Raw genomic sequence first — 15,903 nt, 5'->3', positions numbered from 1 at the left:
ACACGACTCATACTTAAATGACACTGATACTCACATACTGTACTTATACGACCCACTTATACTCACATGACTCACTTATACTCACATGACACACACATGACTCACTTATACTCACATGACACACACATGACTCACACTCACATGGTTTACTCACATGACTCACATGATAGCACCTGTATACACATGACTTATGCAACAGATGTTTGTGTTCACCAACACCTGATAGTCATTTACATGTATTGGGTGGCAGTGGACTTGATGTGAGGGTGGGTATGGGTGGTGGTGGATGTGGGTGGCTATATTATGGGTAGTGGTGGAGGGCGGATGTGGGTGGTGGTGGTGGAAGGCAGGTGTAGGTGGCTATGTTATGGGTAGTGGTGGAAGGCGGATGTGGGTGGTGGTGGTGGAAGGCGGGTGTAGGTGGCTATGTTATGGGTGGCTGTGGTGTGGTGAGTAGTTTGAGCATAACGAGTTTGGCTTAATAAGGCAGGGAGCTCCACCCAGGCAGACGTATTAAGGTGTGGGTGAGGAAGATTTATGAGAAAGAGAGAGTGACGTTACACACACGCACGCACGCACACACACCTGTCAACAATTACATAAGACTGAGTAAAAATCAGGTCAGCATGTGCACAACTGCTCATGGGTTTGTAGATACAGTTAGATACATAATTATCGTGTATACGGACATGAGGACGCTCAAGTATAGTTCACATTACATTTCTAATTAGGTCTTGCTAAACTAAGCCTATCCGACCATACTTAAACATTCACATAGATATATAGATAATCAGTAAAATTTTCGTACAATGTCACCCTGATTCAACATGTATATATATGCACAATGCAGGTATATAATATAAACCGTACATAGACAATGCAGGTATACTAACAATAGTTAACAGTAAGTGTATTCGACCAATGATACAGTATGCTTATTTTTCAGCTTTATCCACGTACAGATTTATAAACAGCCTCGTAGTATAATCATTGTTGTTATTACTGCGCTTCAACAACTGACAAGGTTTAGTAATTGCACTATTACATCAACGTTTACAAATTGAGAGAAAATTATCTCCATTGATGACTTCATTGAATCAGGTGTGCTTGAGGACATTCTTGCTGTTTATCCCAAATTTGCTAGCCCACACTGATTAGTCTTCAATTAGAATATGACTCCAATGTATGTGATCCACTGACCTATATATGCTGCTGGTGAATGTGATGTATTTCCTTCTTTGTGTACGAACCTCTGTCCTGCGTGGCAGTGAACAGTGGCATTACCCACATGAATCTGACCTATATATAGTGTCAATGAATATGATGCATTCTTTGTGTACGAACCTCTGTCCTGTATGGCAGTGAAAAGTGACATTACCCACATGAATCTGACCGACGTATATGTATGTATGTGTGCGTGTGTGCATGTATATGTACGTGTACATGTATATGTGTATGTATATATGTGTGTGTGTGTGTGTGTGTTTACATATATGTATATGTACTGTCAATGAATATGATGCAACTCTTTGTGTACGAACCTCTGTCCTGCATGGCAGTGAACAGTGACATTATCCATATGAACCTGACCTATATACATTTATAGTTGTTAATGAATATGATGTACTTCTTTGTGTGTGAACCTCTGTCCTGCGTGACAGTGAGAAGTGATACCACCCTCAGTGTCAAGACCTGACTGAATTACTCAGAATAGGCAAACTGTACTACAAGCTCTGCCAATAAATTTGTTAAACTAAAAATTGATGACTGTACTGTACATATATCAGAGTCAAAATTAATTTATATTTGCCAGTTATTATCTCCTTACTGTAATGTTATTGAGAGATCACATTTAGGTGGGATGCTCAGTGAAGTATTGATGCCATTTTAGTCATCATCATCATCATCATCATAGTGTCGGAACATAAAGGTGGCAACTAGATTTGTGTCCACATTTGTAAATGATAGAAAAATCTTGCCCAATCTCGTACATATGCCAGTCAGGACAGGTTGTAGCCTAGCGTCGTAGTTATGATAATGAGATACGTTTGTTTTTCCTTTGTCCAGTTTTATTCATATTTTACTGCGTCATAGTTATAACAAGGCTACGTACCTTTATTTCTCTCTGTTTAGTTTTATTCATGTTACATTTCGTCTTACTTATGGGAATATACATCTTTTTTTTTCAATGCCTTTGTTCAGTTTTAATCTTTTTCGCTGCGTCGCGGTTATTATCATAACCGCGACGCAGCGAAAAAGATTAAAACTTTGTGTATATTCCCATAAGTTGTAACATGAATAAAACTAAACAGAAAGAAATAAAGGTACGTAGCCTTGTATTTTTGTGTTCTATTTATCTTTGTACAGTCTTAGCCATGTTTCGCAGTGTCGTACTAAAGACGAGGTACATTTTTTCCTTTGTGCGTTTCTACAAGTTTACATAATTATCAGTGAGAGCCTAACACGTTACACATACCCTAAGCACGGTAGGCGGGTGTAGGTTTACAGGTGTACCCAACAAAACGCAGCTGCTGCAGCACTCCCCACACCTGACAGCTTACAGTTACTCATCTCGGTTTCACTTTCCTCCGGGTGGGGCTTTATTTTTCCCAGCAGCAACAAAAGTAAAGCCGCAAGTGACAAAAAATTGCTGAGAATTTCTCCCTCAAAGGCGATCTTAAGTTTTTGGTAGTGGTTTAATTTTTTTAATTTTTTGTTTTATTTATTTATATCATGTATTTTATGACAAATAGACCGAATATTACGGAGTGTATATTATTGATTCAATTTCATTTTTTTTTCAATTTCAATATTTATTCCTTGATAGAGGAAGCGGGATCCTAGTGCTGTCACTAGGTACCCCTGTACAATAACATCGGAAGCATCTGGCAAGTGTCACAAGTATATATACATATTATAAAGGTGCTTACTAAAGCCTAAGGAAGGAAGGATATTCCTTCAGCAAATTATTGATTGTCAAGGGAACAAAATAATCCTGGGGAACAAATACCAACTAAAAGAGATTCTGGGGACGGCGTGACTCATGTCAACAAACGAACAGAAAACGGATCATATGAGATTAGAGACTATGATAAATAATACTTCTCCTTAAGATCTAGTAGAAAAGGAGCGTCTGACATTATTGATTTTCTTAATATAACATTGTGTTGATATATTTCTTCCAAGTATAAATATCTGAGAGTATGACTTTGTTATATAGACAATCTTACAAATAATTAAAATGTACAAAAGGAGTGTCTGAGAGTAATTTAGGTTAAATGGTACATTTTAGTAAAGTAATTAACAAGTTATATTTAGAAAATAATTGCATTAGTGGGACTCATATCTGTTTCAGCCGTTTTGACAAATTTCTGAGCAAATGTTACTTGTATAGATAAAAAGGGGAGAAGGATGAGCTTTGATTATGTTGGAAGTTTTAGTTTAATTTATAATTATGATTCCAGAAATGGTTTATGAGTAATAAAGACTCTTATGTGTGTGTGTGTGTGTGTGTGTGTGTGTGTGTGTGTGTGTGTGTCTTATCCATGTTTTAAGTTACAATAGGTTAGATTTGTCTTCCATTTGTCCTTTCCATTATCATTTTTGTTATTTTTTTCTGTAGTTGCTGATCTCTCTCTCTCTCTCTCTCTCTCTCTCTCTGCCCCCTGAAAATGGTGTCGTGGGAAGATGGAAGAATGACTTTTGTGTTTTCTCCTATTCTATATAACTAAAATAGACCATTAATTTTAGTATTCATTAAATTACCTCACTACACAGTATGAAAGACAAAAGAAGACATAAAGATTGAGACGGACAAGGAGAACATGACACACACACACACACACACACACACACACTGCGCCTGAGATAAACATAAACACTGAGATACCTAATAAACGCCACTAACACGTACAACCAAGATCCTTAAAAAAACAACTCACCGTCAGGATAATGTTGGTTCATAAGTAGTGTTTGTGTGTAACGTGTAACTCAAGCCAGTGAGTCGATCAGTATACAAGGAGATAATGATGAGAGTGATGGTGATACTTGTTAAGAAGATAAAGGTACTTTGTTCTATCATGGTAGGAGTATATAAGTACTAAAAGAGCGAGACAAAGTGATAGGGTAAAGAGGTGCAGAGAGAGACGACTGTACACGTGTCAGCATTAGCTACACAAATACCTCCCCAAATAAGGGTATTCGCTCGCCACTACTTGACCGTGTCCCCAGCAGTGCTAAATCTATCCACATCCACACCGGGAAATTTCCCCCCACACACTCATCATTCTGTCAACTTGCTGCCAAAACCCATGACCCTTCAGGCTTTTACGCCTTTAATGCATGAGTCATAAAGGCAAGCATGAACTCCGCATGCTTCCCAGATGGCCACTGTTAACGCTTCTGCGCTTCACCTTGTACAGGATGTGAGAGGGTGCCCAATGAACTAGCCCTCCGGGGCAATCTAAAAAAAAAACTAAAATCCACACCCATTGGAGGCACTAGATCACACAAGGGCAGTGATGTAATAGTGTAGCTGGCTATGACGTAACTCTGTAGTCGGCTGTGATACTGGTAAATTGTTTGCTAAATGAGTATAGTTCCTGCCGGCCACCGAGCCAGACGTGCGGGTTAGGTTATGTCATCACTGTCGCTGCTGTAGGGAGGGTCGGGAGATGAGTGTGGCCACTCCTCAGTATATAACTGAAGCAAACTCGTTGGTAGGAATTCTCAGTGACCGAGTTTGTTACCGAGTTCCCGAAATAGTAGTAGGGGACCAACCCAGAGACAGACATATATATAGAACACATTTATAGAGTACTGTACTTAATTGATGCTCCTTCATATCTGTATTCTGATTATCGTACAACTTGCTACTTGCTCTGCCTTGGTCTGATACGCTCCTTTTTATTGTATTTTACTTTTTTTTTTACCTCCACTCAGATATTAGGTGGTCAAATGTTACTCTCTGTATAAACTAATACCACTCAACCAAGATAAAATATGACACGTAGACACACTTGCCACACGTCCCTACATATAAGAGAAAGTAATAAATGAGGTAAAGGTCAAAATAGGAGCAAATTCAGAGGTCTTGGTTAACCACTTTACACTTTAACCACTTTATATATATATACACACACACACAGGTTAATTCTTACAGCCCCCTCCCCTACATAGATCGGGACAGACGCAGTGAGAATTTCTGGATATTTTCTTAATTTTTTTCTGGTGTCCTAAATGACGAGATGTCTCAAATTAGGGGTGAGGGTTAGCAGGAGTGGGGAGGGAGGACTTGAGACTATACCACATCTGGATATTTCATTCATTGTAGATAACACACACACACACACACACACACTCTCTCTCGGTATGTCAACCACGGCGTTCATATTGGCAATTGTGGGTTTTACGCAATCAGTGTTGCTAAGGTCTTGTTATTTGGCAAAATCTCTCACACACGCACACATACTACTACCACTACTACTTTTTTTTTTTTTAAACGTGGCCTCCAGCCTCCCCCAATAGCCACACCTTCGCCACCATTTATTTACCTTAATATTAAATATCCTAAATATAAGAAGCTATCCTATCTGTGTTAAATTAGTTGAGCCGCAGATCTGCGGCATTCAGTGACTGTAGCCTCATAGTCAATATCTGCTCACTACTACTTTGCTGTCACTCGAAATCGATTATGACGATCATCCAGCTATGATATAATGATACGAGTCATTAACCCTTTCACCGCGTGTCACGCACTTGCCATTTTATTCTGGCCACCGCCAGACGATTTTATTCAGCTTAGGGTAACCTCCCGCTGTGAAAGGGTTAAGGATGTCACCTTTGTTGGTGAGTTTTAAGGTGACTAAAGAGGCCAATACGGGACTGGCAGAGTCGTTCACAGATGTTGCACATGTGGTTGGCGCTTGTCTGCCTCAGTTTGCAGTCTGGTTAATTCGAAAGTATTGACACCTCCTCGTGTGGTGCTCCTCCAAGTGTTGCGGTGTGGAGTAATCGTCTCCCAGGTGAGGGGGTCGATTTGACACTTTTTCAGGTTTGTGTTTAGATTATCCTCATGCCTTTTCAATTACCCACCAGCGTTACGTTTACTATTCGATAGGTGACTGTAAAGTAGCTGCTTTGGCAGTCTACTGTCGTCCATGCGGGTAACATGGCCAGTCCAACGTAGTTGTTCGTGGATAATGGTAGACTCGATGCTCCGACAGTTGGTGTCAGCGAGAATACTGGCATTTGTTCTCTTATCTTCCCAACTAACTCGGGGGATGGAACGTAGACTACCTTGGTGAAAGTTTTCAAATGACTTGAGGTGCCTCTTGTATGTGATCCATGTCTCGCTGCGATATAGCAGGGTGGGGAGGACCACTGCTCGATATACGTGCAACTTCGTAGATAATTTCAGCTCCCTACAGCTGAAGACACGGGTATGGAGTCTGCCAAAGGCTTGAGATGCACATCTGATCCAATGTTGATTCTCTTCATCGATGTCCGCAGTGATGGACAGGTGGAGCAGAGATACCGAAAGTGGGTAACATTAGAGAGGGTAGTGGTGTGGCTGAACCAGGGGCAGGCTGAAAGAGAATCTGAGTCTTACGTGCATTCACCTCAAGGCCGAAGTGTGCATACGCATCTGCGTAAGAGTTCAGGATCTCCTGCACACACACACACACACACACACACACACACACACACACACACAAAGGCTAAAAATAATTACCGTGCCAACTCTGAATCCCTGGCAATCACCCGCTAAATATTAATCACATATATCATATATGAATGATTTGTGTGAACTCAAGTTTCGTAAAAGAACTGAACAATGTATTTGCTAGGGTATGGTTCGAGGCTATGTAATCCCGGTAGAAATTGGCTCTCTCTCTCTCTCTCTCTCTCTCTCTCCAGCACCATATTGGCTTTGAGTATCTTTATCTCACGTTATCAGTGCAATCGACCCCCTTATCATCTCTGTCACCACCACCACTTTCAATGTTTTAGTATGACCATCATCACCAATAATAGTACCATAGTTTCCCTACTACTACTCCTCTACCACAACCATGGCCACAACCACTCACAACCCACTCACCGAAGGCCCATCAAAATAACATTAAAGGAGAGAAGATGTCACAATATTTACCAGAAGACGGATTTACCTAATTAACTTATTATAGCACCAATTATCACCTTAGGTCGGTTGGTTGGTTGGTTTGTTAGTTTCTTACCTTTTAATTAATTTTATCTTCTAGTGATAATACGGGGGAACTGCTATGTTGATTTGGGTCACGCAGGATAATATACCCTTCTCACGTCTGTCTTTGTCTGTACTCGAACCCAGGACACGGTGGTGGTGGTGGTGGTGGTGGTGAGAGAACTATATTACCGCTGTACATTAACGGTATAGGAATGATAGGATTAATATACATTGAATTTAGTAAAGCTGGACACAATCACGTTAGGTTAGTTTGGCTTTGTTAGAATTAGTTGGGTTAGGTGCAGAAACTAGTTGACCGACAAAACTCATTTACCGGGTAGTTTTTGACGTGTTGGTGTGTGTGTGTGTGTGTCGGTCGGTCGGTCGGTCACTTCGTCCTTGTTAAATATCCCACATTGATAAAGACAATGGTATGTAATGTACAGTACCTGAGCTTAGACTTAGTGCCTTCACAACATTCTCTGTCAGGTTATTCAAAGAGTTTATAACTGTACCACGATAAAGTCACAGCTCGGACTGATTTATGTACCTAACGTAACATAACTTTAAAGTCCCCTCGATAACTCTTCTCACAGTGGGATTAACTCAACAACTGATAAGAAAGCAAGGTAAGATAAAAACATGTTATCCATTAATGTTGTACTAAGTTTAATTTCAAAATCATAATAACAAGGTATTTTTCTTTTCTTTTTTGTTTCAGGGTTACATAGAACGAAAGGAGATACCCCAGTAACAGACGAGAACAACGCGGTGTGTCACGTGAAGCCTCCCTCCCCCCATCTCCCCCTGACCTGAAAATAATTTGTAACGTAACTGAACCACCAACATGACGACTAGCTCCTGGTACCGCCGTTCACTGTGGAACTACAAGGGCACGAGGGAGTACACCAAGTAAGTGAAGGAATATTGTTGTAACCTATATGTTTTGCATTTCTACCCCATATTGTTTATTTCCCTGTTTACTTTCCTGCGTGTTTATTGTTTACTTGTCTGTCTGTCTATCTTCCTAATATGTTTATCATTGTCTGCCTCTGTCTACCTAACTACATGCCTATTAATATTTGTTTATAGTTGTCTGTGATTGTCTATACCTATACGGTTATGTAATTTGTTTATGAAATTTGATTTATCTATGTTTTTCTGTTTATCTATCTACCTATCTGTAGTTATATGATTCTATTTATCTATCTATCTATCTATCTATCTATCTATCTATCTATCTATCTATCTATCTGTCTGTCTGTCTATCACTTGGTGTATTCATCCATCTCAGTTTTTTTAGTTTCATTTATTTGGAGAGAAATAGTGAATGTTTAGATAATAAGGAAAATGAGATAATGTGACAAATAGAAGAAGAGGTGACGGGATAGTGATAGATAATGGGTAAAACTGACAGTAGCAAAGCCAGGGTAAGCCAGGAAAAGAAATACATATATATATAATATTAAAATCTGTTTCCCTGGAGAGATGAGGGAAAAAAAGTGGAATTTTAAGGGTGTAATGGACTCGGCGGTCTTATGGGTTACTGTGATAAATCGTTATCAGCTTGTAGTGGTCATAACGTATATATACTTACCGAAATTATCTTATCTAAAAAACCCATGATGTAAACACCATGGGGGAGGGGGTTCTCGTGTTCACCGGTGATGACAAAATTCTCTCTCTCTCTCTCACCAGTCCACACGCGAAATAGTCAATACACACGTAACATTACTCAGGCTGGACGTCGTTATGTGTATGTTTTGCGTTAAGTTGGAGCTCTGGGGGTGACAGTGTTGATTGGTCCAACTTTATCTGTCGCTAGTGTTAAAGAAGGGGACCCCTTTATCACAAGTACTGAAGTGGTAAGATAGTAAACACCGTAAGATTTAAGTAAGCTTGAACACTTTTTCCTCTACTGACTGTTGGATCCCTTAGACTCCTGTTTACTGTTGGATCCCTTAGACTCCTGTTTACTGTTGGATCCCTTAGACTTCTGTTTACTGTTGGTCCCGTTACACTCCTCCTGTCGATTGTTTTTACTTTACTTTATCTTCTTAGCCTCTTGGGCGGTCGGCTACGTCTCTGTTACGCACTGCTGGCAAGTACTGGGCACGTAATGGTTCCAGGAAGTATCTGTACGTGCGTCAATGTTAGTCAAGTCTGGTCTTGAATGTGCCCACACAAGGTGCTGTCACAACATTCTCCGGCAGATTGTCCCAAGAGTTCATAACCCTCTCGGAAAAAGTTTGCCCTAACATTTTTTTTTTTTTAAATTGTGGCTTCTTCAACCGTAAGCTGTGACCTCTAGTGGGTCGGGCATCCGCCAGCTCCATATATGGACACTCGACTAAATAAAGTCCTCTGAGGTGTTTGTAGACTTCTATTATACCACCACTTGTTCGTCTAAGCTAGGCAGTTGTCGCTGTTCTAGTCTTTGTGGGTAACTTGAGGCGCCGTAGTGCAGACACCAGTCTGGTAGCCCTCCTTTTCAGCAACTGACAGTCTCTAGAATATCTCGGGAACTAGACGGGGTGACAATATTATAAACAGGGAAGCACTTTACTTTTGAAGAGCGTTACGACCTTCTTATAAGACCCACAAGCTGAGTCGCTTGATTCACCTTCTTCTCACAATGGTCCGAAAACTTTGGTTCGTTGTCAACTTACACACCCAGGTCCTTTTCACACTTGGTCCCTGTTATTGGTGTTACTTTGTTCCGTTGGCCAAGTGATATGCCTCAACTGTTGGACCCGTTTTATCTACATATTGAGTTCGCAAACTAACTAATCAACAATCAATTATCCTCCGTAACAAATTTTCACGTTTTTTTTTACCACCAAAGCAGAGAAATTTGCGAAATCACTCTCAGATAAAATAATTTCTAACGAAAACTAATTTTCAACAAAAACAAGCAGCCCGAGTGATGAGCGGTCAGTGACCTGCTGGTGCACTACGCGTGATCGCCGCCCCTCACAGCTGTGTTTATATTCGATCAGCCGATGTTCCCAACATATCTGGGTTTACCACATCTAAACCTTTCCTCTCTACTTCTTTTTCTCTTTCTCTTCTTTTCCTTTATTTGCCTTTTCTTTTCTTCCTCCTCTCCTTCTTTTTCGTCTTTATTTCTCCTCGTCTTTTCTTCTTCCTTCTATCTCCTCTTCTTTTCCTTTTTTTCTCTTCTTTTTCTTTTCTCTTCTCCTTTTCTCATCTTTTCTTTTTCTCTTCTTTTCTTCCTCCTCCTGTTTTACACTTGCTACTCACCGATTTCTAATGAATCCAGAGTTGATGCATGAATTCTGTTGATAGATGTTCCCACACTCTCTCTCTCATGCCCCACACCACACACCCACCCCTTCCTTTTACTTTACTTTTATCTTCTTCGCCACTGATCGGCGTGTTAGCCGCTTGGGCGATCAGTCACGTCTCTCATTACTTTTCCTTTTCATTTATCTTCTTCACCAAAAGATCGGCTCCCTAGCCGCCCGGGCGATCGGTCACGTCTCTGTGACGCACTGTTGGCAAATACTGGGCATGCACCGGCTCCTGAATGTACCTGAACCCGCTCCAGTGTTGGTCAAGTCTTGTCTTGAAAGAGCTCACACTCGGTGCCGTCACAACACTCTCTGGTAGATTGTTCCAAGAGTTTACAACCTTCACTCCGAAAAAGTTTGCCCTCACGGTTTTCTGGACTTGCTGCTTCTTCAATCTTGAGCTGTGACCTTTGTGGGGCGAGCGTCCGTCAGCTCCAAGTAAGGACACTCAGCTGAGTAGTGCCCCCTCAGATGCTTATACACCTCAATTAGGTCTCCCCTTGCCCGTCTGTAGTATAAGCTAGGCAAGTTCAGCCGCTCCAATCTCTCAGGGTAGCTGAGGTGCCGAAGTGCACGCACCAGTCTGGTGGCCCTCCTTTGAACATTTTCAACCAACTGACAGTCCCTAGCATATCTCGGGGACCAGATGGGGTGACAGTACTCCAGATGGGGAAGCACTTCACTCCTGAAGATCGTTCCGAGGGACGGACCGTCTAGATATCTGAACGACCTTCTTATAAGACCCAATAATTTATTTGCCTGATTTACCTTCTTCTCGCAATGGCCCGAGAACTTTAGCTTATTGTCAACATACACACCTAGGTCCTTCTCACACACAGTCTCAACTAGTGCAGTTTCTTCATCCCGTTGGGACATATGATACGCCTCCTTACCGTTGGTACGCCCCAGGTGCCTCCTCTTACATTTCGTGACATTGAATCTCAGGAGCCATTTCTTCGACAATTCCTGGAACCCACAGACGTCCTTCCCGAAATAACTTGGCGTCATCGGCAAACATTTGTATGGAGGAGTGTACAACATCAGGCATATATTTTATAAGAAACAAATAACAACAGCGGGCCCAATACACTGACCTATAGCAATTTGCCCTTGTGACAGGTACGGATGATGATTTCGTGCCATTAATCACCACACTACTGCTTGCGGTTATGTAGAAAGTCTTCCTCCACTCTAGGACATGTCCCCAGATTCATACCTTCGGTTGATTTCAGCCTTTCGTGGGGTACACTGTCCAGCCTTGGCAAATCTAGGTAAATATTGTCGGTATTACCCCGTATCAAGAATATGGGTCCAAATATCATGCCTGAGCAATTGTGTTAAGCAGGGCGCCTGGCATAAAACCGTGTTGGTAATCTTTACAAAATTTGTTTCGTAGTAGATGTTCCATTGCGGCATCTCTGATAATACTCTTAAGTACTTTACGCCAATATGCTGGTCAGGCTCACCGGTCTATAGTTGTTCGTGGAGTGACGATCGCCCTTCTTGAAGATAGGACTCACACTGCATGCACTTTCCATTCACTGGGACCATTTGTTCATCAGGCATTTACAAAACAGGATCTCTTCAGGGGACTCCCGGCAAGCTCGTTGCACAACTCTCTGCTCTAAGATTACACTATGTCAGGGCCGAGACTCTTACTTGAACCTTTAGCCTGGACAGTTTTTATTTCTATCTCCCTCTTCTGTGGCCACAATGTGGGTCAGTGCTGTGTCGAACCGTCTTGTCCTCAAACACCAGGAGGTTAGTTGCATCCTCTCTTGTATATCGAGGAAGAAACTGTTCATGCCTCGGCTATCCTGGTCAGAATCTGCGTAACTACCATCCACCAGCCTCCAGGTCTGATGCTCCTTCTCGCGTTTTCAGTTTTTCGACTTTGCATAGCGGTAAAAACGCGCTTTGGGTTTAAACAGCGCAACGCAACCAGCCTCTGGAACTCCTTTTCCAGCCCTCCTACCTCTATCTTTGCTTGGTTTCTGGCTCTTACGCCCATCCTCCTGTCTTGCCCATCGTTTGACCCAACCCACGACTTGAATTTCTGGGTTTCTTCTTAATTTGTCGACCGCCGCATGGTTCATGTGTAGGGATCCCCTCATGTCCCTCGGCGCTGAGTTTGGTCTTAGGTATATATTTATCGATCAAATGGGTCACTACTAGTTATGATATTCAGCGTAGTGTCTGCCTTCTTGTACCTTAATAAGTCATTGAGTTAATGCCCCTCATCTCTTCATCCATTGTAATTTCCCTTGTAATATTTGCACCTTGGCCTGGCCTTATCTTGAACTAGGTAACAGTTAAATCTGAATGACAACACTATATAGTGACTGGTGCCAACTGGGGCAAGGTGTTCCAGTTTGGGCACCATACCCTCCTCGTTTGTTAGCGAAGAGGTCTAAGTGGCCTGGTGTTGCTCCCCTCTGTAATATGTCGGGTCTCTAACATGTTGGAACGAAAATTATCTCTCAGGATTTCTGCAAAAAAGTAGCAGGGTTATTCAAGTCATTTGGGGTGGACTCGTTTCTCCAGTCGATGTCGCCATAGTTAAAGTCCCCCCTTGATAAGGAGGTGACAAGTGTTGAGAGCATCGCCGCGTTGTTTGATAAGGTTCTTAAGTTCCTTTGATTTAGTGGAAGCCTGGTTTGGGGATCTGTAGATACACCCGACGATAATTAAGTCCCCTGTCATGTCAAACACCCCCACACGACCCCACAAATCTTGATCACACACACACACACAAAGTTGATCCTTGTATCTGATTGTTACCTCACCCCCTATACAATGGTTTACAGTCATGGGTCATCACCAGACTCTTTTTTAAGTGGCAGAGATTACCACGACAGTTACACGGAGTACACTTGTTACATCATCCTTCCCCAAGTACCGCCGTCACGCTAATATTATAACGTATGTCTGCCTCTGTTATTTATCAATCTATTCTAGCCATATTCTAGTCTGTCGGAGTTGCATTCGAGTCTATCCTAGCCATATTTTAGTCCAATTAAGTCAGATTCAAATACAGACTCAGAAATATTAATACCGTGAACACAAGGATGGATACGAGCTCAAAATACGGTATATACCATTTCAGTGTGTGGTAGACTGGTATATACACTATGAAACTGCAGATACTTTATTTTAGTCGCCATTATTTTCCTGTGGCGTCGCGGTTCATTCTGGCTGTCAAAACAAAACAAACGTCGGAAAGTGATATTTAAGGATAATCTTTATTGTTTAAGGTATATGTACATTTGATTGTTTTTTAAAGGGAGTATATGTCAAACCAATTGTAAACCTGTGTGGTGGTGATCATACTCTAACACACAGCCCCAGACATGAGCAAAGGAAGATAACACAACACCTTCCTCCTCCTCCTCCAACTTTCACCTCCTGACCCCGTGACCCGGAAATTATTACATCATTGTCTGCCTTGCTCTCCTGACCCTCGTCCTACTTGTTCTTCTTGTCTTTGTCTTCAGCGTTTCTTCTTCTCTTACATCCACATTCTTATTGTTTTGTTTTGTAGTTATTGATGTTATAGTAAGTTATAATTTTTGTTGCTAATTATGTTATTTTTGTTGTTTTATTGTTATTTTTTTCTAATTATTGTTACATTGTTATCAAGGGGTGAGACGGTCCACTCTGCTGTGATTGGTTACTTAGTTTTACACCTTGGGAAATGTTGTCTGTCGTGTGCAGTACCTTCCATGTTGCCTCCTAGTGTACCGAAGCTAATGTTACTACAGTATTTGTTTTCTTTATACTATTAGCATTTTTCGTGTTGTTTGTTGTTACATTATTTATTTTGTTGTTGTTGAGGTCGATATTGTCCCCACTCTGCTTTTTTTTTTACTTCTGCTGCTACACCTTCATGCTCATTCACTGCTGCTACACCTTCATGCTCATTCACTGCTGCTACACCTTCATGCTCATTCACTGCTGCTACACCTTCATGCTCATTCACTGCTGCTACACCTTCATGCTCAGTCACTGCTGCTACATCTTCATGCTCATTCACTGCTGCTACACCTTCATGCTCATTCACTGCTGCTACACCTTCATGCTCATTCACTGCTGCTACACCTTCATGCTCATTCACTGCTGCTACACCTTCATGCTCATTCACTGCTGCTACACCTTCTGGCTCATTCACTGCTGCTACACCTTCATGCTCATTCACTGTTGCTACATTCGTGCTCATTCACTGCTGCTACACCTTCATGCTCATTCACTGCTGCTACACCTTCATGCTCATTCACTGCTGCTACCTTCATGCTCATTCACTGCTGCTACATCTTCATGCTCATTCACTGCTGCTACACCTTCATGCTCATTCACTGCTGCTACACCTTCATGCTCATTCACTGCTGCTACACCTTCATGCTCATTCACTGCTGCTACACCTTCATGCTCATTCACTGCTGCTACACCTTCATGCTCATTCACTGCTGCTACACCTTCTGGCTCATTCACCGCTACACCTTCATGCTCATTCACTGCTGCTACACCTTCATGTCGCTCATTCACTGCTGCTACACCTTCATGCTCATTCACTGCTGCTACACCTTCATGCTCATTCACTGCTGCTACACCTTCATGCTCATTCACTGCTGCTACACCTTCTGGCTCATTCACTGCTGCTACACCTTCATGCTCATTCACCGCTACACCTTCATGCTCATTCACTGCTGCTACACTTCATGCTCATTCACTGCTGTACACCTTCATGCTCATTCACTGCTGCTACACCTTCATGCTCATTCACTGCTGCTACACCTTCATCTCATTCACTGCTGCTACACCTTCATGCTCATTCACTGCTGCTACACCTTCATGCTCATTCACTGCTGCTACACCTTCATGCTCATTCACTGCTGCCACCTTCATGCTCATTCACTGCTGCTACACCTTCATGCTCATTCACTGCTGCTACACCTTCACGCTCATTCACTGCCACACCTTCATGCTCATTCACTGCTGCTACACCTTCACGCTCATTCACTGCTGCTACACCTTCATGCCTCACACTGCTGCTACACCTTCATGCTCATTCACTGCTGCTACACCTTCATGCTCATTCACTGCTGCTAACCTTCATGCTCATTCACTGCTGCTCCATCTTCACGCTCATTCACTGCTGCTACATTCACGCCTTTCACCGTGCCACACCTTCATGCTCATTCACTGCTGCTAACCTTCATGCTCATTCACTGCTACTACACCTTCATGCTCATTCACTGCTGCTACATCTTCACGCTCATTCACTGCTGCTACACCTTCATGCTCATTCACTGCTGCTACACCTTCATGCTCATTCACTGCTGCTACACCTTCACGCTCATTCATTGCTGCTACATCTTCACGCTC

General features: G+C 42.1%; 1 protein-coding gene across 1 annotated transcript in view; it reads left to right on the top strand.

Moving 5' to 3' along the window:
• LOC121873214 (dehydrogenase/reductase SDR family member 12-like) overlaps positions 1-15,903 on the top strand; it is a 46,468-nt gene that overhangs the window by 10,449 nt on the left and 20,116 nt on the right. Inside the window, exon 2 of the mRNA XM_042376568.1 lies at positions 7,929-8,119. Coding sequence (XP_042232502.1) covers positions 8,055-8,119 — 65 coding nt within the window. The 5' untranslated portion in view covers positions 7,929-8,054. The remainder of the gene's footprint in view (positions 1-7,928; positions 8,120-15,903) is intronic.

Source organism: Homarus americanus, unplaced genomic scaffold (genome assembly GCF_018991925.1).
Source record: "Homarus americanus isolate GMGI-L3 unplaced genomic scaffold, GMGI_Hamer_2.0 scaffold32929, whole genome shotgun sequence".
In the NCBI taxonomy this organism is placed as follows: domain Eukaryota; kingdom Metazoa; phylum Arthropoda; class Malacostraca; order Decapoda; family Nephropidae; genus Homarus; species Homarus americanus.
This window is presented reverse-complemented; position numbering and strand designations above follow the sequence as displayed.